We start from the raw sequence: 12,759 nt of genomic DNA, 5'->3' as shown, positions 1-12,759 counted from the left end.
TTTGTCTTTTTGTTTGTTTTTCCTTGTCCAAAATGACAGAATATTGAACATATCTGCATTTTGGAGTGCTGGTCAGACAACATAAGCGATTTGATGATCACTTTGGGCTTGGGAAATTGTGATGGGCATTTTATAGACAAATTGATTAATTGAGAAAATGTTCAGCACATTCATCAGTAATGATGTCAACTGCAGTGCCAATGGTCATGCCCAGGAAATATTGGCTTTCAACCTGTTTTACTATGTCATCTGGAACAAAGGTTCATTGTAAACTGGGTTTGGCTGCTTCCTTTGCACATAAAATGCAAATCTATCTCTCTTTTTTTTTTTTTAAAAGTCAAATGTCACTCTTCTTTCTGCTGTCTCCTTTCTCTCATACAGTCCCCAGACAAACAGAGGGCACTGGAGGAGACCAAGAACTACACCACCCAGTCTCTGGCCAGTGTAGCCTACCTGATCAACACTCTGGCCAACAATGTCCTGCAGATGCTTGACATCCAGGCATCGCAGTTGCGCCGCATGGAGTCCTCCATCAACCACATCTCACAGGTCAGCAACTGACTTAGAAAAATCCCACAAATTACCTTATTGGCTCACCTGCCAAGAGGAGTGATTACCCCACCAGAGTCTTATCCTAATTGAACCCTCAAAGATTTGTGAGTAAAATGTCAGAATTTAGACCAAAAACAGAATTAAAGTGATACTTTGCGATTCTTATCCAGTACACTGTATATTAAAATTAGCGAATATTTTCTCCTGGGTCACTAGCTCTGTTTTTTGTGTGCTCTGGAAAAAAAATCCGGTTTTCCCACACAGCCCTGGGTCTGTAAATTGAGCACAAACAAAGCTGCTCAGAGCGGGCAGTAGGTGGCGGTAGCGCGTTCGAAGCAGTGGGAGAGAGAACGTAAACAAACCAATATTATCAAGAGTAACCTATCTAGCCAGCTAGCTGGCAGTGTCAAAGTAAACAAGGGTCTTACAAATGCAGTTCCAGTTCTAGGATTGCGGTCCTGAAACTGCAGCCTCCAGTACTGCAGCTACATACTACTCAAACACCAGCACCTTCGAACATGCTGTACTCAATATGCGACTCTATAGCTGTGAAGATGGCTGAGAAACAGCCAGAGAGGGAAAGGTCTGAGGAATTGTGAAACAAGTTATATAACCAGGTGAGGGGAAGACCTGTGTTAACATCTGTGAGGGGTTTCAATGCTGGATCAATCTCCTAGATTTGAAAGCATGTAAAACCAATGCTGAGGTTGCTCTGTTTCTGCAGGACAAGTGAGTAACGTTAGCTTTTCTGTTCCACATAAACGACAGGTTCAGTATTACTGTCTTATCTGTCTGTTGTCATGTTTGTGATGATCCCAGCTGATTAACTTTCTTAGCTAAGCCGCAGGGGTCAGTGTGTGTTGGTGGTAGAGGAGGAATAGACGGAGCGAGTGTGAGAATGGGTGCCCCGGTGAATGGAGAGAAACTGGTCTGCAACGAAGCTTGTTCAGCAGTAAATGTACAGTAGAGGTTACAGTGGCCGGTGAATAAAGACCGCAGCTTCTCAAGCTTTTCGTTTATTATTTTTTATTTTACTAGGCCTATTTAAAATCTTATTTGATTGCAGATCAGCGCCATAGCACATCCTCTCGCTCGTCTCTCGCTCTCTCTCATAAACACCGCAGCACAAATCTGTCCAACACAACGCTGGCAATGTTGTAGACCCAGCTTTAAAAAAGTTATTAGTCATGAGTAATGGTTTAAAGTACATCAAGGAACATCTGGCTCGTGATGTAGCCTACAGAACATTCTCCACTGAGTTATTGCCAAAAACCTATAAGCACTTTTAAAAAATAAACTACAGAAGTAGTATGAAAGGGAAAACACGACTCTCAGTGCTAATGTTACTGCAACTGCTGGATGTGTAAGTTACAAGCTATAATAAGTGTTTGCAAGCATTTTTGTCATATCTGTTTGAAAGGTGATGATATGTGTCTGTTCACAGCTTGTTTTGCTGCTGCCAAAAAAAAAAAGTTACTGCAGGTTTAACTTACTTACTTGGAGTTGTAGCCTTGTTAACAGAATAGCTTTACTACATGTAGGTGAGAAACTTTAGGCTAATTATGAAGCCGACTGAAACACCTCTCCCTCACACAGACCCGGCAGCAGCTGGTTTGCTAGTGTTTTAATTTAAAAACAAAATTACATGAAAATATGCTGTCCTCCACCTCTTCTCCTCAGACGGTGGACATCCACAAAGAAAAGGTAGCCCGGCGGGAAATTGGCATCCTCACCACCAACAAGAACACATCCCGCACACACAAGATTATTGCCCCAGCCAATCCCGAGAGGCCTGTGCGCTACATTCGCAAGCCCATCGACTACAGCATGCTAGACGACATGGGCCATGGAGTCAAGGTGGTCATTTTGTTCTTTCCCCTTAATTTCATCAATTAGACTTAATTGTGTAAAAGTACTTCATATTAGGGGTTAATGTGAAAGAAAGGTTGGGAACCCCTGCTCTGAAGTGTGAATTACAGTTATGAGACCTTTTTTAAAATGCGCCAGGAGGAAGTGTGTGATTCACATTGTATTTGTGTTGTAGGATTAATAGGTGTTATTCACTGCTGATGGTGTCCTAATGAGAAGGACTTTTAAAGGTCAACAGTCACTATTGAGTTTCAATGAGGAGTAAAAAAATCAATGACTCAGGCTTTTCATCAGGGTGGGAAACTAATGTCAGGACAAGAATTCTGCTAAATAAGCTCTCTGTCGTAAATCTGTCACCTGCTTCTGCTAACAGGTTCCTCTGCACAGATCATTTTATGTAATAAAATGGTAAAAGTGGCTGGTTTTGGAAAGCTAGTTTCCCACTGACTATCTGTACAAAGAAATGATTGTTTTCCAGAAAGTTCCAGAAAAACCTGAAAGAAATTCCTGATTGGATTTAACACTGGGCCATTGTTGCCGGAATCTAACCAGCCTGGCTTTATGTATTCATGGATGAACAATTGTTTTTCTCCTTCTTCACACACTAATTGTCTGATTTCTTCTTCTCTCTTTTTCTGCTTGCCTAATTTTGTCTTTATAATCAACTGTAGTGGTTGCAAAGGTTTAAGGTAAGACTTTCAAAGTAAGAGGCTCAAACAAGGGAGGTTTTTTTATTTGTGTTTTTTTTGTTTTGAATTGCTGTGAGATCTATATGCAAATGTAAATGCTCCGTACTTGTATAGCACCTTTCTAGTCTTTGACCACTCAAAGCGCTTTTACACTACATCTGCATTCACCAGTCATACACATTCATACACTGAGCCTAAGTGCTCAAACGGAAACTAGCATTCACACACATTCATACACTGGCGGAACAGCCGCCAGGGGCAAATCGGGGTTCAGTATCTTGCCCAAGGACACTTCGACACGCAACCAGGGATCGAACCGCCGACCTTCCAATTAACGGCCAACCCGCTCTACCTCCTGAGCCACAGCCGCCCCATCTCCATCGTCTAACTAGACAGTTTGGGAAAATGCGCTTATTTGCTTTCTTGATGAGAGTGAAAGTAGATCGACACCATTCTCATTTCTGTTTCAGTTTAATATGACACTGAAGAGTGTTGGCTAAGCTAAGCGTGCCTTGTTTTGTGAAAAAGATTTTATGTTCAGGGTGTCCACGGGGTCTTAAAAAGTCTTAAAAGGTAATAAATCAATTTTGCGAAATTAAGACCATTAAAAATAATTTAAAAGTCTTAATCGCCATTTAAGAAGGTATTCAATTTTGAAGATATTTTGTTCAATGTGAAAATTCTGTTTGTCCAAAAGTTTGTTTGCTAAAAGTGTAGATGAATGTATTTATTTAATGCATAGCCAAAAATACTAGACAGGCAGAGGAGTAGCGACTGTGTGATTCGTTTCTGTAACGTTAGGCGCAGGGATCTTCTGTGATTTAAGAGTATAACCGACCATAATCTCCCACCGTGCCCGGCCCTCAATGCTAATCGTCCAAAAAATAGTCGGAGTGGCGATCAGGAGTAACGGGATTAACCCGGTTGGCCGGTCGCTCTGTGGCCACTTGAACAGCCCTGTTCCTGAAAAACAAAAGCGAGATGCGATACCAACAGCTGAATCGGTAAGACAGAAGACAACAGGGAAAATTCAAGGAGCGTGTGGGTTTGGCTAACGTTAGCTGGCTATTTAGCTAAACCGGTTCCTTTTATTGAAACACATTCAACTTTTCAAAAGCCGATACTCTCGTCACAGTCACTTTCTGTGAACAGATCAATCACAGCCTGGATAGAGCTGGATTTAAAAAAAGTTTGATGTGCTGTAACTAACTTTAGAAATGTTGAACTAAATGTTCTGCATAAATGGTTATGATTATTGACGAGATAGTAGCCTGCCTAAAATCAAGGTTGGAGACTATCATGTAGCCTAGAGAATTTTTCTTGCACAAAGTTAATGAATTAAAAAAAACAAACAAACTGAAACAGCTGTAACTTGAATTAATATTATACTAGTGGTATATACTATTATATGAAATTATATTGAATATAGTAACATAATGAATATATTAATATCAAACTAAGGTTTACTATTAAATTAACAATATTCTTTACTTTTAATGTTATACTAATACAGTCATTTAGACTAGTTCCTCCTCCAGGTTGTATCTGTGCTACACCGCCTACACTACTTACGTTATTCACCACTCAGTTTATTCTTTTCATCTTTGTTCCCTCCTGGCCTGTTTGAATTTTGTTATATTAATCAAGTGGTCGATGAAAGTTATCACACATATCATTGCAGGCATGCTCACATTATGTAGTTTAAACCAACTAAAACACAAAATTACACTGTGTTTTACATGATCTGCTGTAATGTTACGTACATAAACGTCACAGCTAATGTAAGACAGTTGCTTTTTGCAGGAAATCTGACCAGTCCTTCACGTAAAAAACAGTTGGCCCATACAGGCTGTTATAGGCAACTGAGAAAGTTGGTGAATGTCTCAATTTTTAGGTGATGTTACAACCTGATGACATATAGGCAATAAATATATTATAAATATATTTAAATTCATTTTAAAAACTCAAATGTCGCTTTTAAAAGATGTGTGGCTGGTTTTAATCGGTTAGCTCAAAGTGGCGCAGCAGTCTTAAAATATGTTGAAAAAGTCTTGAAAAGGTATTGAATTTTACTTCAAGATTCCTGTGTATATACCCTGATGTTGCTTCTATCTAGTGATAGACTGATTAATCAGTTGGCCAAGTAATGTGTCCGATATCTAGCTTTTTGAGATAATCGGCATCGATTGATACCTGCACTCACCAGGCCAATAAACACAAAATGTCTGTGGACGCATCTGCAGGCAGCCGTGGCTGCTGTAAAAGGTTGTTTGTGCTCCCCATTTGTGAGCTTTGGGAAGGTGGTGAAAATGTTTCTCTCATCCTAAATGACAGCAGCTCTAATCTATCTATACCCCACTCTCCCTTAAACACCAGTCACACTGAAATCTACAGCAGAAACCAATGTATGTTTCTGTTTCATCCATTAATAAAGCTTCCATCTAAAACAACACATTACTGGCTGAGATAACATGTATATTAGATTGGACTCTGCATGGAATAATACATGATTTTTCTTTGTTTTGATACGTGCATTATATATCGGTCATCAGTTGCCCTGCTCTCTAAATATCTGTATCTATGAAAGATTTTATTGTACTTTAATATTTGTAACCCACAGAAAACAATCCACAAATGTGTACTATGATGCGCAAATATTTCACTATCTACAAATGTGTATTTTTGATGTGTAAAATCATATCCACAAAAATACAGAGTGACTTCTACACACAAAACAGTTTTTGTGCATTTGCAGATTGCTTTCTGTCAGTTTGTGGGTCATGTTACATTTGTAACTTCATTTTTACGCATTTGTGGAATTTTGTCCAATGTGTACTGCGGAGATATGTAAAAAAAAAAAAAAAAAAAAAGATCGATCGATCGTATTTGTGTTGTGTAAAATCATATCCACAAAAATACAGTGCAATTTGCAAATATGTACAATTTTATTCTGTAAACACAAAACAGTTACTGCCATTTGCAGATCATTTCCTGTCAATTTGCAGGTCATGTTACATTTGTGACTTCCTTTTTACACATTTGTGAAATTTTGTCAACTCTGTACCACAGAGATCTGTACATGTGTGACCAGTTTATTAGCTACACCAGCAGGTGGCGGTAGCAAAATTGCCTCTCATGAGTTGTAGGAATATCCATTGCAGTACCCAGGGTCATAAAGTAGGAGACCACAACTTCTGCTGGACCACTTTTAAACTCAGTCAAAATTTTTACACAAATGTACCATGACCCACAAATTGACAGAAAGCAATCTGCAAATGCACAAAAACTGTTTTGTGTGTAGAAGCCACTCTGTATTTTTGTGTATATGATTTTACACATCACAAATGTAAAAATACATATTTGTAGATAATGAAATATTTACGCATCATAGTACACATTTGTGGATTGTTTTCTGTGAGTTACAAATATTAAAGTCCAATAAAATCTTCCATATGCATCGCCCATTAAAAAACACATCGGCTGACCACTACTTTTAACCTTGTTTTGTTATTTTGGGGATTAAACAAACCATATGTAACGTGTCAATTAGTGAGCATAATAGGTGGGGTTTGTTACCTTTTGACAGAGCCAGGCTAGCTGTTTCCAGTCAATCCTCTCCTCTAACTCGACCAGAAAGCGAATAAATATAATTCTCAAAATGTCAAAAACAGTTCCTTTAAAGGCAGGCTTTTGTTTTGAAGGTTTTCATTTCTTTGTTGTAATTGTTCTGTTTCTGAAGTCCTTTGGTTAACCAACAGATTTCTACACCCATGTTCTCCTCATGTAGGCCAGCGCTCAGAACATGAAAGCCGGAGGAGGAAGTGGACTCCCTCGCACCAACCCCCCCACACAGAAGCCCCCCAGCCCGCCCATGTCAGGGAAAGGGACCCTTGGGTATGTAACGACGTTGAAACCTTGCCGCGTGTTCAGATGTAAGAAGTGCAGCGTTGTGTCCGTCACAGGCTCAGGGTAGCTGGGTTTTTGTGGCTTTGAGAAAGTAACCTCATGCCCATCAGATGGGCCTGGTTGCTCCTCAGTTTCATCATCACCCCTTTGCCTCCTTGTTTAATTAGTGTCCTTGGGGTGGTTTAAAAAGCATTTCAGTGCTTGTTCTTGTCACAGTGGTATACTTTGTGTTGGTTTTTCATCTGGGCTGATGAGACATGGTTGGGAGTATCCCATTTTAAGAAGCCCCTCAATCTAATGTATTCCCTTTTCTCCTTATGCAGGAGAGACTTTCTCACCAAACTGCATTCTGAAATTTCTATATAATTTCTTGCACGCATACATATTGCACATTTCAACACACCTTTGAAAGATCCAGGACTTCAGGCATATCTGATCTACCTTCAGAAGCTGCAAGACTTGACAACTTTTAAAACTGAGAAACTTCATTCACTCATCATCCATATGCTCGCTCCTCATCTGGGTGGACGGCCTGGAATAAGTAACATCAGTGTTTGCTTCTTAAAATTAGGGTTTACAAGACACTGAGAGAAAAGTGATTGTCTCTCTACGACAAAAGGATTGGGTGTTCTTTAAATGTTCTCGATACAAACACTATAAGACACAGGAGTATTGGTATCCATACCAAAGCAATACTTTTTTTTACAATACCTTGCATGTTATACATGTCAAACTCTTTTTTTTTTTTATTAATAAAAGAAGCCATAGTTGTATTGCAAACAACAATCATACAAGCATTAAAAAAGTTATTTTGACTTGATCATTCACTTTCTGATCAGACATTGACTACACAAGATTGTCCTCCTGAGCCACAGCCCCAATTGAGTCTGACCAGACATTCGATTCTCGTTTTAGGACCTGGTAGTTTTCACTGTTGCTAGAAACCCATTTTGTGCAGCTAAATATTTAAACATCCAGTGGTCATATTGAGCTGATGTCTGTGATTTTATATGCACTCTTACTATGAAGTTGCGCAATCGCTATTCAGTTTCAGTTCAGAAAAATGTGATCCTTCCTGGGTGTCTTCCTTTTTTGATTTTATATGAAGCACGAGTTGTATTACACAGCAGGCCACAAAGGTTGAACTAGGTTTGTACCTTTATGGACACAGCGATTCTGAACATTTGTTTATGTGTGACAAATTCCATTTCATGGAAGTGCACTGGAGGCATTTGAATGTATATGGCAATAAATCCCTTGTATTCTTGAATTGAAAGGAACAGATGTTAGTGAACGCAGCTATAAACACATTTACATTTGTGGTCTGCTCACCTGACTTGCGTGTCTTTGGACTGTAAGGAAACCAACACAAATGCACACTGACAAGTCCTGCAGACAATACTAACCACAGGCTAAAAACACTGACATTTTACAGAAATAAAGGCTGCTTGAAACATGAAACTGTCAAATTTTAGCTAGCAGTTTGAGCACATAAAAAGAAGGCATGTAATAGGTTCTGGAAAGCCCCTTCTGTTGCGACAGAGACAGGGTTTTAGCAGACTGTTGTGCAGGTGATGAACTCTCAGATCTCTGTGTAGTAGACCTAAATTTATTAGTTATGCATTTTAATAAATTTATAAGAATTGATACCCAATTATGAATTTTTATTCATAAAATCAAAATGTCCTCGTTAAGGGCACCACCGGAGTTGTTATAATCCTAGAGTCTCCGGACCTCTAGGTAGTTTTGAATAATTATACAATTATTACTAGTGATCAGTTAGTTAATAATCGCTCAATTATCTTAAATCAGTCAGTCAGTCTCATATCTAAAGGGTCAATTCTCTTGGCAGGAACTATAAATAGGCAACACACACAGCTCTTGATTATATTACAGTGAATTTATTCTCTAACTAAGGTGATAAAAAGATGGTTGGATACAGGGAACATAAACATTTGCTGAATAATGAGCCTGGAGGTTCGGTTGTGGGAAGCATTTGACTCATACGGCATAGAAGAGCTAATGAAAGTAAACTAATGCTATAGTTTAGGAGTTAAATGGACATCTGATCACAGAACGTGTGTTGAGTCTTACTGCTTGTCGACAGCCTGCTTTTGGCCTGTTGCACGGGTCCCACGCTAGCTGCCGATCCTGGCTTTCTGCTAGGGATTCTCCAGGGTTCTCCGTGTCTGATTGAAAACGCCTCCTCCGTCTGGCAATTCGGCTGTTTTCAGGTTTCCTTCGTTGTAGCTGGCGAGACCACATGGCTTGGTCTGACCTCGGTGAAGTTGGCTCGACGAAAAAGGCTTAAAATGGAACTTGGTCGTTCCTGAATTAGTCCAGTGTAACTTAACGGACTGATAACTTTAACAAACAAAAGAAATAAAGAAAATAAAACAAACTGAAGGCAGATCGATGTCGCGGCACTTCAGGTGTGTAGCTTCAGGCGAACAAAGGGCCTGTTTGTTTCGCTGGCCGAGTCTGGGCGTTGCCTGGCGAGGCACGCTGCGCGTGCCGAAGCATCCATAGGGCCGAGCAGGGTGGAAGAGCCAACAGCGAAGAGAAGAGCGCGAAGCGAGGTCGCGTGTCGCTCTTTTGTTGTCTGGGGCGTGGTTCCTCAGGGGGTGTCTCAGGTTTCCCAAGGGACTGCCTTTCTAAACTTAATGTCTAAAAGAAAAGAAATCTATTTGCACGTATTATAATCAAACATTTTCCACAATCGAACCTCAATGGTCAAACGGTTGTACTGTTCTAAGCATTTGGTAACAGGAAACAATTGTCACATTATTGGTCAGGATATTTATACATTTAACGGCATTTCCGACGAGGGCATGTAGAACTTATTTCGTCCACTTGGGGGAGCTCAGGTTACATGAGGAAAGCTTGGATTACATTAGATGAAGGAGTGTCTTGCTGAAAATAAAAACGCTGCACAAGTAACTTCTTCTCAGCACTAATATCAACAACAGATAGCAACAACAGTTAACATAACTACTCAAATAGAGGCAAACGTAATCAGGTAACTAAAGATTTAATTAAATGCTCTGAGTCTTTGGAGACTGCAGTCCTTTTACATTGAAAGTTCAGCTGTCCTGGACAATGTCACACTTAGGTGAGACAAGGAGTATCCCTTTGATGTGGTAATAAAAGAAAGAATAAGGTCAGTTGCCACGGAAACGTGTGTGGGGGGCCAGTTTTGATAGGCTGTTCAGGAAGATGCCAATGGCTGGTGCGTGTCTCTTTGTCAGTTTAACAGTCAGGCCCCGCGTTATCAGCTTCGGAATCAAAAGGTGCCAGTTTTATGGTCGGGATAGCACTTAGAGAAAGTAACTTTGACCCCTCCCCTTCTTCTTTGGGGAGGAGAAAGGAATTTAGAGTAGCTCCAAATTTATTCCATGTAAAATGCACAAATCCACACCGTTGTTCACTACATCTGTCTTCAACCTTTTATTGGCATTTGTCTAATGCCAGGGCACAGTAGGAACGTTATCCCAAAGGTCACTGTCAGAAACTCAACTGTTCTGGATGGCAGCACTATTCAGAGTGGGGAAATTACCAGCAGCTGTCAGCTGGATGAGTTTTGACGTCATTTTGCACTTCTTCACTTTACGAGCATTCAATGGGTATTAGAGGCTGACTGTTACATCAGAGTGGTTGTCGTAGATATATTGTTTGATTGTACATGTTCACCCAATTAAAAAAAACAAAACTGTAGTGCTGAAATGATGATGTTTTTGGTTGGATTTCACTCTGCTGATTTTAAAAGCCTAATTGTTGGAAAACCTTTTCCTGTAGCTTCGATCTGCATAGACAGAAAACCAGAATACCAATTAAGTATAAATGGATACATGACCATTACTTTCACAAACATTATTTCAGATTTATTCTTTGCTGATTGTTTTTCGATTCATTTATTGGTCATTGTGGCGGTAAAAATGTCAGAAAATAGGAAATCTTCAGATTTGAGAAGTTAATACCAGTGAATATTTGACATTTGTTTGACAAATGACAGTTTAAAGTCATTCAATCAAAATGGTTGACGATAAATAATTTTAGCCGACTAATCAATTAATAAACTGATCATTGCAGCCCCTAACAGGCTGAATTTCTTTTTTTTCTTAATCGAAGTCTCGCACACTATTTGTGGTGTTTAATGTTTATATTGGTAATCATTCTCACTCAAGTGTATGGTTTAAAATGGATTGATATACACTGCTCAAAAAAATAAAGGGAACACTTAAACAACACAATGTAACTCCAAGTCAGTCATACTCCTGTGAAATCAAACTGTCCCCTTAGGAAGCAACAGTGATTGACAATCAATTTCACATGCTGTTGTGCAAATGGAATAGACAACAGGTGGAAATTATCGGCAATTAGCAAGACACCCCCAATAAAGGAGTGGTTCTGCAGGTGGTGACCACAGACCACTTCTCAGTTCCTATGCTTCCTGGCTGATGTTTTGGTCACTTTTGAATGCTGGCGGTGCTTTCACTCTAGTGGTAGCATGAGACGGAGTCTACAACCCACACAAGTGGCTCAGGTAGTGCAGCTCATCCAGGATGGCACATCAATGCGAGCTGTGGCAAGAAGGTTTGCTGTGTCTGTCAGCGTAGTGTCCAGAGCATGGAGGCGCTACCAGGAGACAGGCCAGTACATCAGGAGACGTGGAGGAGGCCGTAGGAGGGCAACAACCCAGCAGCAGGACCGCTACCGCCGCCTTTGTGCAAGGAGGAGCAGGAGGAGCACTGCCAGAGCCCTGCAAAATGACCTCCAGCAGGCCACAAATGTGCATGTGTCTGCTCAAACGGTCAGAAACCGACTCCATGAGGGTGGTATGAGGGCCCGACGTCCACAGATGGGGGTTGTGCTCACAGCCCAACACCGTGCAGGGCGTTTGGCATTTGCCAGAGAACACCAAGATTGGCAAATTCGCCACTGGCGCCCTGTGCTCTTCACAGATGAAAGCAGGTTCACACTGAGTACATGTGACAGACGTGACAGACGTGAGTCTGGAGACGCCGTGGAGAACGTTCTGCTGCCTGCAACATCCTCCAGCATGACCGGTTTGGCGGTGGGTCAGTAATGGTCTGGGGGTGGCATTTGTTTGGGGGGCCGCACAGTCCTCCATGTGCTCGCCAGAGCTAGCCTGACGAGATGAGATCCTCAGACCCCTTGTGAGACCATATGCTGGTGCGGTTGGCCCTGGGTTCTTCCTAATGCAAGACAATGCTAGACCTCATGTGGCTGGAGTGTGTCAGCAGTTCCTGCAAGAGGAAGACATTGATGCTATGGACTGGCCCGCCCGTTCCCCAGACCTGAATCCAATTGAGCACATCTGGGACATCATGTCTCGCTCCATCCACCAACGCCACGTTGCACCTCAGACTGTCCAGGAGTTGGCGGATGCTTTAGTCCAGGTCTGGGAAGAGATCCCCCAGGAGACCATCCACCACCTCATCAGGAGCATGCCCAGGCGTTGTAGGGAGGTCATACAGGCACGTGGAGGCCACACACACTATTGAGCCTCATTTTGACTTGTTTTAAGGACATTACATCAAAGTTGGATCGGCCTGTAGTGTGGTTTTCCACTTTGATTTTGAGTGTGACTCCAAATCCAGACCTCCATGGGTTGATAGATTTGATTTCCATTGATAATATTTGTGATTTTGTTGTCAGCACATTCAACTATGTAAATAAAGGAGTATTTAATGAGATTATTTCATTCATTCAGATCTAGGAT

The 12,759-nt window shown here is 40.9% G+C and overlaps 1 protein-coding gene across 13 annotated transcripts in view; it reads left to right on the top strand.

The window, feature by feature from the left end:
* The window catches only part of LOC119905352 (abl interactor 2-like), a 45,263-nt gene that overhangs the window by 7,755 nt on the left and 24,749 nt on the right, over nt 1-12,759 (top strand). For 7 of the 13 annotated variants that reach the window (XM_038722322.1, XM_038722379.1, XM_038722312.1 and 4 more), the window contains exons 2-4: nt 382-549; nt 2,233-2,409; nt 6,898-7,004. In XM_038722322.1, coding sequence (XP_038578250.1) covers nt 382-549; nt 2,233-2,409; nt 6,898-7,004 — 452 coding nt within the window. Of the gene's footprint in view, nt 1-381; nt 550-2,232; nt 2,410-3,092; nt 3,111-6,897; nt 7,005-12,759 lie in introns of all 13 variants that reach the window. The other 6 variants (XM_038722398.1, XM_038722302.1, XM_038722358.1 and 3 more) reach the window with 1 other exon arrangement.

This window comes from Micropterus salmoides, unplaced genomic scaffold (assembly GCF_014851395.1).
Source record: "Micropterus salmoides isolate LMB-PRFRI ecotype aquatic unplaced genomic scaffold, ASM1485139v1 Ms_hic_scaffold_1, whole genome shotgun sequence".
Taxonomy (NCBI): domain Eukaryota; kingdom Metazoa; phylum Chordata; class Actinopteri; order Centrarchiformes; family Centrarchidae; genus Micropterus; species Micropterus salmoides.
The sequence above is the reverse complement of the archived record's forward strand: the minus strand, read 5'-3'. Positions and strand labels throughout refer to the sequence as shown.